Source organism: Macrobrachium nipponense, chromosome 11 (genome assembly GCF_015104395.2).
Source record: "Macrobrachium nipponense isolate FS-2020 chromosome 11, ASM1510439v2, whole genome shotgun sequence".
NCBI classification, from domain to species: domain Eukaryota; kingdom Metazoa; phylum Arthropoda; class Malacostraca; order Decapoda; family Palaemonidae; genus Macrobrachium; species Macrobrachium nipponense.
Genome location: NC_061087.1, coordinates 46,746,792 through 46,765,926, shown reverse-complemented (window position 1 = coordinate 46,765,926; position 19,135 = coordinate 46,746,792). Strand labels below are relative to the sequence as shown.

Genomic DNA, 19,135 nt, shown 5'->3' with positions numbered 1-19,135 from the left:
TTAGCCATCGCAACATTGGCTGCCATTGACGTCAGCTAACTTTAATCGCTTTGGAATACAAACATGAGTTTGTAGAAACTAAAATAATTGCATTCACCACTTACAATGATGCAATAATATCCCCGTTCATGAAGGAAAACGAATAAATATTGGCGTCGTGATACATAGTACTACAATCAGAAATTCACATTCTATCTACCAGATCTCTACGAACGAATCCATCTGAGAAATTCCAATTACTTAGGACATATATCGGTTTTTAAGTATCTGAACGGTTTTGTTTTGCAATTTTAACCTATATGATATAATTTGCAGTGTATTTTCATATTCTAGAGTATATTTAGCGATATTACGTCTTTTCGGTAATAACAAATGGGAAATTCGATGAACGAAAGCTAATGAAAATTGTATCTTCACTTTTCTTATCGAGTGTACACTCGACAAGAAAGTTGATGGAAATCTAGAAAGCAACAAACGCTATAGTTTTGAAGCTCCGCCCCCTTTCAAAAGTTGCCAGGTGTGGCATTATTGAACAATAGCTATATGTCCGAAGATTTAAAAAAACTGTATCTTAAGTTTCCTTGCCAAGTGTACATATATTGTGCGTTTGTTTATGATGTAAATGAAGGTTGTGTTAGATGGTAATCTTTTAACGCGTACACTAGAAGCTGTAAAAACATCAGAAGTAATGAGACATGCACCGCTGGCCCTTGCTTTCAAACAGAACTTAAAGCCCTAACATCATGTCCTGCCATTTCGACTTAATCATATATATTTTAGGGGATATGATTAAAATAGATGAATAAATATTTATATATACATATATATATATATATATATATATATATATATATATATATATATTATATATATATATGATTAAGTCGAGATGGCAAGACATGATGCTAGCGCTTTAAGCCCTGACTGAAAGCAAGGAAGCGCGGCATGTCTCATTACCTGTTATTTTTACAGCTCTTAGTATTAGAAAAATAAAATAACTTTAAAAGATTAGCGTGAAATTTTCATGCCAGCTGACTTTTCAGAGATGTCTCCACCTATAGGTTTCCTATATAAATCAAAGTAACGGTTTATCTTAATTGACCGACTTCCTAAAAAACGAGCCTTGTCATCAAAAATTTTTCTTCTTTCCAAAAAGCCATTGCTTTAGTTGGACGAATGGTTTTCGCGCTCGGCTACCAATCTGGCGGCCCGAAGTTCGGTTCTCGGCTCGGCCAACGCGGAATCAGAGGAATTATTTTCAGGTGATAAAAATTCATTTCTCGATATAATGTGGTTCGGATCCCACAATAAACTGTAGGTTCCGTCGCTAGGCGACCAATTGGTTCCTAGCCACGTAAAAATATTTAATACCTCGGGCCATCCCTCGGAGAGCTGTTAATCAGCAAAAGTGGTCTGGTAAAACTAAGATGTACTTAGTTCAAGCATACATCGCACAGAATGAAGCGGTTTTCGTGTGTTTAACTGGCATTTTCATTCGTTAAAGTTTTCAGGCATCCAAGATCACCATTGTGATTTCTATGTAGAACCACCACAATAGAGAGTGAAATTTTAATACCATCATACTCTAATGAAGAATAATCATCTCCCGAGCTAGTGAAAGAGGAGCATGTGGTGATCATGTGTTGCAAAAGGTCTTTCTGGTAAAAGCCGCATCTACGAGTTCAAAAAATAATTTTCGGGAGTTCTGAAAGTACTGTTTATTGTCACAGGTAATCAGTTTTACGATAAAATTGATCTTGTATACTATCACAACAGTACTCACATAATTTACGAGCTAGTTGTTATTCCATGACACTTCCTTTTAACTCATGTGCAGTCCATTCCCATGTTCTTACAATCTCTAGACAAATTTGTCAAAATGGGATAAAAGACTCGGCTGATCTACAGATGCTACTACTCTTCAGTCTACCAAATCCATCAAATGATATTCAGCCTCCCTTCGAAGTTACGGATTAATCTTACGGATGCTACTACTCTTCAATCTTATGCAATTAGTCTACTAAGTCCATCAAATGATATTCAGCCTCTCTTCTAAGTTACGGATCACAGCCAGTGGTCACTTACAGACTTTGTCCAATATCCTCCAGCGACCACCAGGCAACTCGGAGTCAATTCAAATTCAAACAAACATCATTCTGTTGGCGTAGTGGGAGGAACAATTACTAGTTTGCACTTAGAAAAATTAAATACGTATATCTTTAATATGCCCAGAGTAAGTGTTTCTAATGTTCCTGTGACACACATGGTTTCAAAACTGAAAAAAAGTTAATTAATCACGAACTTTTGGGACCACGAAGGTTCCCAGATGCTGTTCCCCCTACTCTGAAGCAATATCATTCATAACGTTATCCTTTATACCAGTACAAATAGACACGAGGGCCTTTTGGAAACATCTTAAAATACTCCGACAGAAAATATGACTCACGTTTCACAACTCAAAGCATCTCGTAAAATCAGACAGCCTCCCCCACGATTGTCTGACCCTCATTAATTTAACGAGACATTGAAAAATACATCCATCAACTTCTTGGTGGCTCTCTCGCTCATTTGTCTTTTAAGATGAATGTAAGGTATTTGGAATTACTGTTTCATTTATTTTACCATACCTGAACTCTTACTTTAATGAGTTTAATTTTTTTTCTAAAGCTATATATTGCTAAGCCGTGTTCCTAGAATGAAGCTGCGTTCCTGGAATGATTTTTTTTCGAGTAGCCAAAGACACGAACTGCTTCATAATGCCCACCTCCACCTCTTAAAACTGACCTGTCTCTGGGACAGTTTGTCTCCAGACAACCCCTCCTCCCGCTCCTCCGATTCTTCTTCCTTTATTTATCATAGTCATCAACTGGGACACGACAGCTTTAGAAAACACCTTATGTACCTTTCAGGTTCTTTTCAACTTAAAAGTACGCACATGAAGCTGGCTTTCCAAGTGATGCTTGAACCAAGTAAAATCCCTTGTTACCTTCCTATCCATAGGATTCTTTTGTGCACTAAATATCCATTTGTTTTCTTGCTTCTAGGGTCATTTATCTGTTTAAGATGTGTGAATGATGTCTTTTACAACCATCCAGTTCAGAAATAATCAAGCTGCATATTGAAGCAAGTAATGAGGGAAATTCTAAATCTTCATCCTTTGGGGGAGTCGGTCGTCATTTCATCCTAAAATTCCCGACTTGAACAGCAGTGGTTCCTGTTCGTTAATCAGTGTAAGAAATTATTTGAAAAACTATTGCTTGCCTACCTGTCAACAATGTAGCGTCTCTGGTTGACTCTTGGACGGCATTGTTATTATTGATGGTGATGTTGTTATTATTGTTTATATTGTTGTTGTTGTTGTTGTTTACATTGCTGTTACTCAGAACACCTGAAGAGGAACGAGCTCCTTGACGAGGACGAGCAGTTCTGTTGGGTCGACTTCCTGCCAAATCCTCCGAAGAGCCGCCAGTGAGTCGACGTCCCCGGCCTTCAGAAGACCCTCGGCCACCATTCTCTTGCTTCCTGAAAGAACAATTGAAACACCTTGGAGACAATCCAGTAAAATTAAAATGACTACGAACATGGCTGTCATTAGCTACGGTGCCAAACTTCTTGCTGACCTATAATCCCACCACAGTTGATGTGCACCCCTCGATTCGGGCTCTTTTATCCGGTCATCAAATCCTACTAATCCCTCTCACGGGATTTCCAGAAAAAAGACCGTTCCGGGACAAGGTCGACTTAATTTACATTCCTTGAGGTGCCAATAAGTTTTTTTTTTTTTTTTTGCGCACTATATCATTTATTTTCATCAGTCAGTTGGGAATAGATATTGGGCATTTATATCATTCATTTACATGATTAAAAACCAAATCATCTTTATCTTACCGTGTTTTCTCAACAGTTTGATGCTCGATATCAAATCCTCATTTACTGTAGCTTTTTTTCTACTTTAAATTATCCTTTACTCGTCATCGAATCTCAGTCTTTCGCTCAATTAACTCCTTCAGTGTTAGAAACGCAGAACAAGAGCGTCGTCTCGGTGTTTACCCTTTTTGACCTGGTATAAGGAAGAAATGGCAGCGTTTCTGCCACATCTACATTGCATCCCAGCTGAGGTCAAATGTTTATGAATCAAATCTGGGGAAAGCGGCCATCGTCGAAAACGTACATATGTGTTCGTGGTCATTTTGGTCTGACTATAAGCGGCGCTTGACCAAGAAGCAGGTACTTAAGAGATGCTCCGTAGCAAAGGGTACAGCAACCTTTCATTCGATTTCTATCTCAGAGATAGATAGAAATCAAGTTAAAGGTCTCCAATCTGTTTCCACTTATAGTCAGACCAAAATGACCACGAACACATAGTACGTTTTCGACGGTGGCCGCTTTCCCCAGATTTGATTCATAAACATTTGACCTCAGTTGGGATGCAATGTAGATGTGGCAGAAACGCTGCCATTTCTTCCTTGTTGCAGGTCAAAATGGGTAAACACCGGGACGAAACTCTTGTTCTGCGTTTCTAATCTAACACTGAAGGAGTTAAATGAGCGAAAGACTGAGATTTGATGACGAGTAAATAGAGAGAGAGAGAGAGAGAGAGAGAGAGAGAGAGAGAGAGAGAGAGAGAGAGAGAGAGAGAGAGAGAGAGCCTTACTTGGAGAGCTGTTCAGTGGAGGAGGTGTCGGGGCCGTCGGAGCGCTGAGCCCGCCGTCGCCGCCTGTAGGATTTGTATGAGGTCTCCTCCCCAGTGGCGCTCTCCTCCGATGACGACCACTCAGCATTGCCATACCTGAAGTCAATCGAAATCATAAGATTTCACTCAAGGTGCTATATACAGAGGGGCTATATACTATATCCAAAATTAATCTTAAGTCCAATTCCAGAGAAACCTCTTAAAAAGTGTCCAATCTTCGCCATATCGCATGTTTTACAATTAGAAAAATCTAGGATTGATAAAACATCGCAAAATTCGTCAAATACCGTGTTCTAAACAGTAATTTCAAGCTGCGTATGTCAAGATCTATTTCAAAGAGGGTGGTTGTCACAAATCTAATTACGAGATACTATTTGGATGTGTTATGGTGGCTTCTTACCATACGTAAATAATCCAACAAATTAATCATTCTTAATCATCGATACTTATTATCACATTCCATCGAATGGGTTTCATTCCTAGCTGAGTTTATATAAGGTTGGTTGTCAAACTTATGTATAAGGTGATGCTCAGAAAGACTGTCTGACGAAGGAGGAAATCTTAAAAGGTATGAGTATGCCAAGGAAGTGTTCAGAGAAGGAAACGGTACAAAAGACTGACTCCGTCAATGACATCGCTACTGTTCAACGTCAACGATAAGGGGAGTGCAGGACTAGTATAGTATACCTGGCAGCAATCTGCTTCCTCCTTTCGTCCTTGTATCTCTGGATGCGTTCTCGGCGCTCCATCTCGGCTCTCTCGGTCTCCGTCAGGTCAGTCTGAGACCCTCCCCCGGCACACCCACCACTACTCCCGCCGCTCCCCATCCCCGCACCTACACCGCCTCCGCTGCTGCTTTGCTGGACCATCTTCTCGGGGCTCTCTTCCCTGCTGCTGCTGCTGCTGCTGCTACTGCTGCTGCTGCTGCTGGTGTTCCACGAAGATAAAAAGAATGGAAATTAGAATCAATGGATAAATTATTTACACAAAATGCAACGTTTACTAGTTTGAACAAGAAGTGATCTTGCTATACACAACATTTTCGGCAATGCTCTCTCTCTCTCTCTCACACACATTCTTTTTTCCTTGAGCTAGGCATTGTCTCTTGGCCTCCATCTACTTCCCGTCACTACCTAAGTAGTGCTTCCTCTGCTAATTCTTATCTTCTATTATTCCATTTTATTTTATATTGAGGTACTTTGTTCTGGTAGAAATTATGTACGTTAATTGATTAACTACGCATTATTCTCAATTTCTCAATTCACACACACACACACAAACACACACCCACACATATATATTTCACACACACACACACACACACACACACACACACACACACATACATATATATATATATATATATACATATATATATATATATATATATATATATATATATCACGTGTATATATATATATTATATATATATATATATATATATATATATAAAATATATAAAAGGTATAAAAGGCCCATTAAAAAGCACTGGTTTAAAACCAAGGATTATATTTTGGTGGACTAACTTCCACCCTAATCAAGTAGTGAATGACAGACGGAGTTACATTGGCAAAAATATGTAGTGGGAGATATGCCCTTAGGTGATGCCTCGGTTTACCACAAAGCGGACGTTGTTTCTGTTAATTCTCTTAATCTGCTTCATCGTTGCCCTAAGGAAGATATTGTCTATATGGTCAGAGCCCCAGGCTCCATTGGGAAGGTTGATCCTATTATCTTGTTGTTTTATCAGTGAAGATTCTACCATCTAACATTTGTATCGACAGCTGCTTTTGTATAAAATTCGGGATGAGTTCCAATCCATGGTATGGTTCGTGTTACCTATATGATGGAAATTTGCCGAACTATACATGTTGGTTTCTGCTGAACGTTAATTAGGATTTCCCCAGTGTATTCAGATAAGTCAAGATAAAAGGGTTGGGTTGCAATAAAGGGAGCCAGCTTAGTCCTGTGTTAGCAAACTTATATGTGGAGTATTTCGAAACAGTAATTATAAACTATCAAACCTGCAGATATGATTTGGCTTCATTATGTAGACAACATCTTAACATACTGGAAAAGCGAGTGTGGTGATTTTGATGTCATTCTACAAAAACTGAATTCCTTGGTCCCGAGCATAAAATTTAGAGTAGAATGGGATAACAATAACCAAATCCCCTTTTTAGATGACTTAACTATCAGAACTAATAACAACTACAAATTCACTGCCTTTAGGAAAGCGACATTCTCACTTTCATACACATTTTTAGAGCTATCATTACATTTCAGTTAAACTCGGCACAGCAAGCAACTTATTTCTTAGAGCCCTGAGAATCTGCGCCACAGATCTCCTTAACAAAGAACTTGAAACACTCAGAGATCAACTTATCTTGTTAAAATAGCCCAAGCACATAATAGAAAAAGCCATGCATAAACCAAAGAGCATTTTTTACAAACCCCAGAAAACAAAACAAAAGGAAAAATACACAAACAAAATCATAATCCCTCATGGAAAGATTAACTCTAACATAAACGATCAGTTAAATATGGACAAGTTCGGCAATTTTCCATCATATAAATAACACGAACCATACCATGGATTGGAACTCATCCCGAATTTTATACAAGAGCAGCTGTCGATACAAATAAACAACAAGATAAAGATAATAGGATCAACTTTTCCAATGGAACCTGGGATTCTGACAATACAGACAATACCTTCCTTAAGGCAACGATGAAGCGGATTAAGACAATTGACAGAACCAACATCGGCTTGGCGGTGACCCCAGGCATCATCTAAGGGCATATCTCCCACTATATATTTTTGCCAATGTAACTCTTCCCGTCATTCACAACTTGATAAGGGTGGAAGTTAGTCCACCGAAATATAGTCCTTAGCTTTAAACCAAAGTGTTTTAATAGGCCTTTTATACTTGAAACATATACTGTTTTAACACAAGAATATATTTACATCTATATACATATATATATAATCAACGTTTTCGACCACTCACCCAACCACACACATATATATGTATATATTTACATTGGTCTGTGTGTTCTTGTAATTACCATACTTAAGTCAGAATCCTCATCGTTTTTATAACAACTCAGTCGGTCGAAGACAAGAATTTTCTCTTTTATTCAAAAGCCACTGCAGTATTTTCAACCATCAGCTAGCTGAAGTATGAAGTACAACATTTTGGTGAAACTAAGCAAAATCATTTACGTCCAAATGTTTATGGACTAAGTATGATAGGAAACTTTGCTGTAATGGACACAAGACAAATACATTTGATCTAATAGGCAAGTAACATTTTACGAACTCGAGCCTTGATATTATCAGACTAACAGAAATCACAAAAGGCTAAAATACAGACAAGGAATTACGTGATATATATAGAATAATATATGCATTATTTATCTATTCATTTACATGTATGTGTACTATATATATGTACATATATCTATGTAAACATATACACAAAAAACACACATTATATATATATATATATATATATATATATATATATATATGTATATACATATATATATATATATATATATATATATATATATATATATATATATATATATATGGGTTCCAGGTGAAGACGTATAAAATCATACAGCAGGGCCCACAAACACATAAAAAATGCCAAAGTTTATTATCATGATACGTTTCGCACATTTCTCTGTGCATCATCAGTCTGTAAATATAACAAGAATTGACAAAATTTACAAAGACTATTTTAAAAATAAAGTTAAGAGAAAAAATTAAATTATCTAAAAGATTAATATAACTTAAAAGGATTACAGTAAAAAAAGAACCACCCAAAGGAGGAGAAGAACGAATGACCAAGACTTGACACTAACCTCCGAAATCATGGGTAGTTAGGTAATCACTATGGCTTGTACCACCAATAATGGAGAAATGCTTTTTATTAACTTCGATTTTACATATAGAAGCATGGTTCTTTATACTGGAAAATTCAGGCTTACTCAGTTTCTGACCCGTTCTAAAGCTGTATTCCATATGACTACAATATCTCATCTACAGTAACATAAAGCAAGATCCAACATAAATACCGGGCATCCCGGTATCAATGTTGGTTCTTCTATTACTATTCTATAAGGACTCTATAAGATATATAAGGGAAGAGTTCCTATGAGACCCATTATGGCAGTCTACAACAGCCCTTCTATTACAATATCTAAATACCTTGTCTCATTACTCAGTGAATTTGCTTACAACGAATTTTCACTTAAAAATGGATTTGAATTCCAGAAAAAAATCGTTTTACAAGATGGTGGTCTGCACATGTTGAAAAGAGATGTAGAATCTCTTTTCAACATAATTTTAGACAAAATTTTTTGTGACGATGATATAGTTTTTCGTGGTTTTAAATGGACAACTTTTTAAGAAGTTTCTTGAGCTTGCTCAATGTTTGTTTTTTATGGTCAACTCTTTTCGCAGGTCGATGGAGTTGCCATGGGCTCCCCATTGGGGCCTGTGTTCGCCAATATTTTTATGTCTTTATTAGAAAAAAACTTTTTAACTAGTTGTCCAGATATATGTAAACCTGTCCATTATAGACGATATGTTGATGACACATTTTTATTAATCAAGGAACCTTAACAAAGTGAGATGCTTCTGGACCATATCCATAGTTAACATTAAAACAAAAAGTTTACCATGGAAAATTAAAATAACAATTGTGTACCTTTTCTAGATATCAATGCAAGGAGAGACAATGGTGATTTTACTACATCAGTGTATCGGAAAAAACATACGCTGGACTTGCTAACAACTTCTATAGTTCATTCTTCAAGAATTTTAAATTAAACTCCATCTACACTTTAGTTTATAGGGCTCTTCGATATTCTTCGAGTTGGTCTTTTTTTCATGATGAGATTTTTTTTTTTGGGGGAAATTTATTCTCACAGAATTCTTATCCTAAAAATTTGGTTCTTAAAGTAATTAATAGGCTGTTGTCACAACACTTCTCTAATCCGACGCCTTCTTACAATGTCACAAAGAAAAATATATCTGCCACAATCCCAGTTTATTTCGGACGTCAAGTTTCCAATCAAGCTTGAACAAATAATTGAACAAGAATTTGGATGCCTTAAGATTCAATTAATTCCAATCAATCCACTCAAGACTGGAATATCTTCAACTACAAGGACAAACTGCAGACCTTCATGAGATCCAACATTATTAATAAATTCAAATGCCCGGGATGTCCCGGTATTTATGTTGGATCTTGCCATAGGTTACTGCAGATGAGATCTTGTAGCCATATGGGATACATCTTTAGAACGGGCCAGAAACTGAGTAAGCCTGAATTTTCCAGTATAAAGAACCATGCCTCTACGTATATGTAAAATCGAAGTTAACAAAAAGCATTTCTCCATTATTGGTGGTACAAGCCATAGTGATTACCTAACTACCCTTGAGTCCTTATACATCAAACAGCTTATACCTTCTTTGAACTCTAAAGTGTTTCCGCTTCTCTTCTTTATCTTGCATAACTGAAGTCGTAGGTTGGTGTCAAGTCTTGGTTATTCATTCTTCTCTTCCTCCTTTGGGTGGTTTTGGTGAGCACTGGATCTGTTTTACTGTAATCTTTTTAAGTTATATCAATTTTTTAAATAATTTATTTTTTTTTCTCTTACTTTATTTTAAAAATAGTTTTTGTAAATTTTGACAATTCTTGTTATATTTACAGACTGATGATGCACAGAGAACATGTGCGAAACGTATCATGATAATAAACTTCGGCCTTTTTTATGTGTTTGTGGACCCTGCTGTATGCTTTTATATATATATATATATATATATATATATATATATAATATATATATATATATATATATATATATATATATATAATATATACATTCAAACACACACACACCACACACACACATATATATATATATATATATATTATATATATATATTATAATATAAATTATATTCGTATATTATGTATATTATCTCTATATATATATATATATATATATAGATAGATAGTAAGATTAGATATAATATATAATATATATATATTAATAATAATGTATATACAATATATATATATATATATATTATATATTTATAATAATTATTATTATTTATAAATAGAGTTATATATATATAATATATATTATGTAATAATAATAATAATAATAATATAATTATATAATATATAATAATGGTTTATATGCAATATATATATATATATATATATATAATATAGAATATATATATATATATAATATAATATATTTATTCTATATATATATATATATATATATTAATATATATATATATATATATATATATTCTTTTCAATCTTTTCATATCATACTTTCTGCCAGTTTTTGAAGAAGCCTTCATATGAGCTCCTATGTGAGTAATCACGAACCCCCTATTTACTCCTGCAACCAAGAAAACCATACACTGAAAAATAAACTATAAATAATCTACTCATCTTCCAGTAAGTTTACCTTAGTTCTTTTTTATGAAGGGGTAGAGACACAGGTGGCCCTTCATCTTCTTGACTTGAACTTTCCTTATTTCTGTCTGTTCCCTTCTTTGGCTCAGCTGGACTCTTCTTTTCTCTACCTGCTCTCTGTTTGCTGTCTGGAATTGTGTTCTCGCAGACTATACCTTGACTCTCCTTCGTCGTACACTGTGGCTGTCTCTCTCTTTCCTGACTCCGACTTTTCTGGCGATCAGGCTCGATCTGCCTCCTGTCCCTGTCAGGCGGTTTGCTCTTCTCTGGACTCGTGACTGGGAGCTGTCGTCTTCCTTCTCTATCTGCCCTGTGACTTTCTCTCTCCTGTATTCTTAGTCGTTCATGCTCTCTCTTCCGGTCCTTCCTCTCCCGGTCGATGAGAGTCTTCTCTACCTCTGCTCTGACGCTGTCCAAGACTTCCTTCTCCTTTCTCTGGTCTTTCTCTTTTTGCCTTTCAGTGTCGGGCTTCTTTCTCTCCTTCTCCTTTGCGACCTCGTTTCTCCTCTTCTCCTTTCCTCTAGAGGGATCAGCATGGGTTCCTTTGCGCTCTTTCACCGCAGACGAGGATTCTGCAAAGAAAGAAGAAGTCATGAGCACTGACTGGCTTTCTAATATAACAACAATAATATAGTAATAATGACGACAATAACAATAATAGTAATAACTGGGACAAATGAAACCGCTAGGTTCTACTGATTCTACTGCATAGTTGTCTTATATACATAAGGTCACAAGTCTTCATAATTTCGGAATGGTAGACAAATCCCATTCTCTCATGTCGCTCCGAGTTATGTGTTCTGGAGGCTTCTCCGGAAAACTACCGCTTAATCCTGATTCTATAACACCATACCTGCATCGATGACGACATTCATTTCAGATAAGGACTAAAAAAAACATGAAAGAAAGATACGAATGAACTTCTACTATTCTCCTCTCAATTTCATTATTTTGATACATGAGTTTGGTATTCTGAAAATTCAGTCCATTTTCTTACCAATGACGACCTCTTCATTTTGAGTAATAGGTATTGTGTGACCCTCTAATCTGGTTTCCAAATCTCTTCCCTTGTCTCTAGAATAGTTTGTGTGCAACATTTGTAATGCATAGCATCAACACCTGGGATAAGAGTTTCATTTACAGCGGGATGTACCACGTCATCTACCAAAGGCTTCCTCCTGGGAGAATCAATGAGTGCGAAAATAAACCTGCAGCCGACACAATCCAAACTTTCGCGGGCCTTTTCCAAATCTAAAGCGCATCGGAGCTTAATGATCTGATTCTTTTCTTTGTCCCAAAATTCATTGTCATCACCATACAAAATATCCGCAGTCTTGGAGAGAGCTTAGTTTACAATACATTCTCGATATTCAATAATTCAAAAACATTAGAAATAAAATTGATTTCATTTTCGAAGAGAACAAGTCCGTAACATCCCATTATTAAAAATAAGTCTCACTCAACCCGTTTTCACAATTATACTGTTTAGAAAACTAGTTAAGTGTTCATAGTTACTGGATAGGAGCCTTTGCTTTATACAATTGTCCGAGAGGAATTTTCTAAATTCTTGCTGTTTACCAGAGTGAAACTGATGAAGCATTTTCAATTATTCGAATAAATCTCCCTCTACCAACGACCAGCAGGGACAATCGATCAATACTAAAATACCATCTATACATCCATCTCTTCAACGTTATAATGATTAGGTCAGGTATGTGAATGACTACTCGGGACCAAGAACTTTCACAAAAATCCACAGAGAATGGCCAAAATAATTATCCCCAGAAAAGGTCAGTCAATTTGAATTTCTATAAAATGTGAAAAAAGTGTCGTTTAAACATAATTTGATCTTTCCACGAATAGCGTTCCCTGGTTCGAGGTCGGAATGGCCCATTTTGACACTTTCACAACAGGAACATTAATGAATGAATGGGGATACAACATCACTACTGACCGCGCTGCCTGTGGCCTCTGGAATGTCGTTTTCATGAACTCGAAGATTTCGTTTGAGTGATCTATGTCTGGGGTTTTGGTGCAAAGCAAATTCGGTCTTTTTATGAATTCTGGAAAGACTGTCAGTCTAGGGAGCCTCCGGAGGGATATTTGGGAGAGAGAAACTTGTGAAACAATTCCTTATCGGTGTCGAACAAAAACTTTGTCAAGAGAAGAACTGAAAGAGCTTTGCCATTTCCTCATATCGATGTCAATATTCGAACTTTAGTCATTACTTTGATCGCTCAAAGTTACCCCGTAAAACCATAAGGTTTATTTTCTCATCCGTCGCATAATAATAATAATAATAATAATAATAATAATAATAATAATAATAATAATAATAATAATAATAATAATAACTTTATCCATTGTCATCATTATCGACTCTAACGTCGCATGATGATGATAATAATAGTAATAATATCTGATCATCGACTCCAACGTCGCATGATGCACAGGACCTCTACTTATGTTAAATCTCGACTCTTTCAACACCAGCTTCCCTTCTCTATTTACCGTAGTTGTGATCCAAATATGCGAAGACGTTCAACTCCTGTCCTGTGGCACACACGGAAGCCAAACTGACACTATCACGAGAGAGACTGTCTGCATGGGTTGTGTGATCGCTATATCCAAGCTATATCCATCTCCCTATCATCACTGACGTCTATACATAGAGCTTCAGTCATTTCCCTAATCTTACCACTTCTAATTCTACCCTGTCGCCTAATTCCTTGTAATCTTAATAAAGGTTTCAACTCAAGCCGACAGTCTTTTCGATATAATTTCATGGCCAAGCCTTGATTCATGTATGCACTACAGCGATACAGGTCATAGTATTTATGTATAAAATTTCATCCACTACTTATTTATTTGATTTCGAAGTGTTATATAACCTGACCCTTCATTGATCTCCCTTTTTGAGTCTTTCAATAAATTCCAAGTCAAAAGAACCTGCACTAAATCCCACTGTTCCTAAATACGTATTTGAAAGATTCAAACTCATTCATCATTTCTCCATCGCCTGTTATTTCGTCCCTTTGTGCATAATGCCTCATAATGTCTGTTCTTCTTAGACTCATATGGAGCCCGATCTCTCTCTCGATATCTGATACATTCTGTTAATCAAGCTTCGTCAATCTTGTGTTATTTTGCTGACTAAACGACACGATCTGCTTATTGCAAAGGGTGACGCCAATCTGAACTCTCTTCCATCTCCGACTACTTTTTCATTCATTTTGATTTATATAGATTTTGGGCATTATGCCAAGCACTGGGGCAACTAAGGCCATTCAGAGCTGAAACGGAAATTGGCAGCAAAAGGTGTTACAGGGGGAAAACCTCGCAGTTGCACTATGAAACAATTGTTAGGAGAGGGTGAACAGTAAGTTGGAAGAAAGAAAATATGAACGGAGGTACAGTAAAAGGAATGGAAGTAGTTGCAGCTAAGGGCCGAAGGGACGCTGCAAAGAACCTTGAGTAATGCCTACATTGCACCAAATGAGGTGCACTAACAGCAATACCCCTTACGGGTTTTTTTCTATATAAAACACACACACACACACACACACACACACAAGAAGCAAGCAAACGGCAAAAGTGAAATAACATACCCTTGCAGCATCCCACTATTTACTTCAATTTCAACTATTAACTTTACAGATCTTATGGGGACGCCACGGTAAACCAAGCCCATCCATAATAATAAATGATATAGCAAGCGGATGTCCGGCATTTGCACAGAACCAGTACAAAAAAAGCATGATTCATAGCAAAAGCCCCTCAATGAAGCCTGTGCAAGACACACCAGCTAGCTTACAGTAATAAGTGGTACGAGCACCAACCTGAAGGAGTGATAGAAAACGATCAAGCAAAGATCCTTTGGGACTATGGGATCAGAACAGATAGGGTGATACGTGCCAATAGACCACACGTGATATTGAGTGACAAAATCAAGGAGAAAGTGTCACTCATCGATGTCGCAATACCATGGGACACCAGAGTAGATGAGAAAGAAAACGAAAAAACTTATAAGTATCTAGACCTGAAAATAGCAATAAAAAAGATAAGGAATATGCAGGTGGAAAATGTACCCATAATCATAGGAACACTAGGCACTATCCCAAGATCCCTGAAAAGGAACCTAGAAAAACTAGATGCTTAAGTAGCTCCACGATTCATGCAGAAGTGTGCTTCTAGAAACAGCGCACATAGTAAGAAAATTCATGGACTCCTGACGAGGCAGGATGCAACCTGGACCCTACACAATAAAAACCATCCAGTCGAATAGGAGGACTGATAAGACAAACAAAAAGAAAAAATAAACAAAATAAAAATAATAGTAATGGGAGAAGCAGAAGAAAGCGAAGATCATACAGAGACCTCGGTGATTAAAATAGAAAAACGTACATACCTATTGACAAACAACCCAAAAATCTTTGCAGGAGGGTCGATGTACCCAAGGCCATGAGTGATACCGTCGCAAAAGTGATACCTTGTCAGTGTTGATGTCACTTAAAGGAAGTTCATAAGAGAAATGTGCTTAAGATAAGCACGTTTAACAAAATACGATGAATTTTACGCGGTTTATCTTTATATAATGCATAATAAGACAAAGGTTTACACTTTTGGGAAAAAAAAAAAAAAAAAAAGCACATCCCGCATAACACTTTACCTAGTGCTTGTCTATATAGGAAAGAACGACATGATACACTTCTTCATTCTTATGCAAAATTAAAAGGAAGAAGTTTTCTTAACAAAACGAATCAAAATGAACACCTACTTAATTCCATTGGTTGCGCATGACCCAGGCCTCCAATGCCATACTAATTCGCATAATGGACTTGAGATTTTCTGTTAAAAATTAGGGAAACCCGTAATGCATACCACATATAAACGTATCCTTTGATTGCTTTAAAATAATACAAAACTTTAACACGTGCGCGGTACATTTCAAGCTTACTGTTAACATCTTCGAGAATACTCCTTTGTGCTGGACAACAGACCTTCTAAGTAATCGATTTAAATTTAATATAATACGACATCCCTCCATCGTCTAAGTTTGACATTATTTTCTCTCTCTCTCTCTCTCTCTCTCTCTCTCTCTCTCTCTCTTCCTTTTTTCTCCTCTTTTCTCTCTCTCTCTCTCTCTCGCTCTCTCTCTCTCTCTCTCTCTCTCTCTCTATCTCTCTCTCATCTCTCTGCGGATAAGGGAACGTCTCTCTGCGATAAGAACGACTAAACCATTACAGCTCCCTGACAACGCTCTGACTCGTCTACCAGATTCAAGATCTCAAAATTCACTCATTTCCTGAAAGAATAAACTTAACCTTGTTTCACAACCGATATTGCCAGGCTTCCACAGCGATCTTCTTTATCAGCTATGTACTGTGCAGTAGATAGTACAAAGATGATCACAATAGGTAACAAGCCGCGTTTCTTCACCGAATAAAAAGTAACACGACATAGGCCCAATCCAGGTTATGTTACCAATATTCCAAGAGTCGGCCACCTATGCTATGGGCAGAACCGCTACAAACCAGAAATCAGAGGTCCCACGGTCGCTCCCTTACGGGGAAACAGAGCGGAAGGAAGGGAGGCGTCGTCTAACTAAGATCACCTGTTTTGGAAAGACGCTCACCCTCTCCGCTCGCTATTTATTTCTATTATTCCATCGTAGCTGTCACGAAGCTACATTTATGTAAGCATTTATTAAAAATTATAGCGATCGAAACTAATCAATTATCACTATATATAAATATATATATATATATATATATATATATATATATATATATATATGTGCGTGTGGGTGCCACGAATTTAGATAATTTATATATATATATATATATATATATATATATATATATATATATATTATATACATTCTATATATATATATATATATATATATATATATATATACACACAAATTTAAAGATAGATCTATATGTATATATACATATACATACACACACACACAAACAAACACACACACACACACATATATATATATATATATATATATATATATGTATATATATAATATATATATACATATATATATATATATAATATATATACGTATATGCGCGAAGTGAAACAATGAAGAGCAGTCAACCCTGGAACTGATGACTGTTTATTAATATCCTGTCTTAGCTACAGGTAACGGGACAATTCAGGAATGTCCCTTTGGTCGAATGATTTGACTTTTCTTCCAGTTTATGTCGTTTCGTTTGTATTAGGTCTGATCTGTCAACAACTCAATAGAGATCGAACAAATTCGACCTTCTATCATCACACAAGATCCTCATCTTATGCCCGTTAAGACTCTGGGATGTCAAAAAAGAGTAGAAGTAATTTAACCAAATTGAACGCAGACATTTACCAAAAACAGATACCGGACATGAAACCTAATTGGCCAAAATATGGTTTTAATTGGCCAAAATATGGTTTCTGGTGAACACTATGGAGTTCTTCGATCATGTTTCAAAGCATTCCGTACTATACTGTTTGATATATACAGCCAAAAGTACGAGTTATTATGATAAAATCGTTTTTCAGTATTAATAGTTATCCTCAATATAATTCAACTTCTCACAAGAAGAGCTGATTTGTTGTAAAAACCTGCCATACTGAAAAAAATGATTACAATAAAATATCAGTTCTTTCATTCAATGAAAACACTTTTCATGCTCTACCTAGCAAAATGGGAGCCTTCCAATTTGTGAGCAGATTCCGACACCCACAGGTTTAGACGGCCGCAATCCCAATCAACGCCCCCAACCCCCAACTCCCAACCTACTTAACACACATACCACCACTAACCCCTTCCCTCCCCAACCCCCAAAATTTGGCTCCGCAGTGTAAGTATGATAATAATGTAACTAGAAACTTTCAGTTCCCTGATAAGTTTTATCACTCCAAGACCCTGAAGTTTATTCATCTTGAAAAACAAAGGCGTCATTCGGGCCGCAGGCGCTGAACAAGAGAGCAAAAGAAAACTGCTGCTACGACATCAACTTCGGAATCTTGCTGCACGAAGAAGAGAAGAAGAAGGCCCCTAGGGAGAGCGCCCCAGAACAACAGACCGACGTCTTCACAATTCCAAGTGTCACGTTTCTGATTTGATGACATTTTGACTTCTGCGCTCAAGACGGCGAAAAGAGGGAGTTGGAGAGCTTGGGCAGCCGGAAAGATCGAGAGGTCCAGAAAAGGAAGGAGTGGAAGTATATACAAGGACATAAGGCTGGAACTGGGAGGAATTCCACAGTTCCAATGAAAAGGAATATATATATATAGTTTGAGAGCTTGGACATCCGGATTGAAGAAAGGAAGCGGGAATGGAGCTAAAAGTAAAAAGGTGAAAATGGTAAGAGCTAATTAGGGCCGAAAGAACGCTGTGTGCATCACGTGAGGTGCACTGACGGCGCCATCCTCTTACAAGAATTAACTTTATCTCTCTAGATGGTTAAATAGTTATGACCACGACCACTTACAAGCCGTTCTAAAGTTAAAGTGAATTCCATATTTGGAAGTACAAAGAAGTCATATGTAAAACTTACCGTATATTATATATATATATATATATATATATATATATATATATATATATATATATATTATAATTCAATAGATATATATAATCTTTTTCAAAACGATCACATACATGTAATTCTACATAGCGACTCGTCTATTATGTTGAAAAATAAACAAAATATTAAATGGGACACAATTCGGTATCAGTTAACCCGAACTTGTTTTCCTTTTTTTTTTTTCTTTGTTTTGTTTTTTTTTCTTATTTCTCTCTCCGACCGAATACAAGCGACTGCAAGATACCCCTAACAAAAGAACTGAATACTCAACACCAACAAAAATGATGTCATTTCCGAATCTAAGATTAGCAACTACAGTAACTACAAACATAAGG

At 36.5% G+C, this 19,135-nt stretch overlaps 1 protein-coding gene across 16 annotated transcripts in view; it reads right to left on the bottom strand.

The window, feature by feature from the left end:
• LOC135205702 (uncharacterized) overlaps nucleotides 1-19,135 on the bottom strand; it is a 1,031,110-nt gene that overhangs the window by 432,495 nt on the left and 579,480 nt on the right. For 14 of the 16 annotated variants that reach the window (XM_064236823.1, XM_064236798.1, XM_064236782.1 and 11 more), the window contains 4 exons: nucleotides 11,204-11,783; nucleotides 5,381-5,620; nucleotides 4,655-4,789; nucleotides 3,266-3,522 (listed from right to left, as the gene is read on the bottom strand). In XM_064236823.1, the coding sequence (XP_064092893.1) occupies nucleotides 3,266-3,522; nucleotides 4,655-4,789; nucleotides 5,381-5,620; nucleotides 11,204-11,783 (1,212 nt within the window). The remainder of the gene's footprint in view (nucleotides 1-3,265; nucleotides 3,523-4,654; nucleotides 4,790-5,380; nucleotides 5,621-11,203; nucleotides 11,784-19,135) is intronic. The other 2 variants (XM_064236687.1, XM_064236707.1) reach the window with 2 other exon arrangements.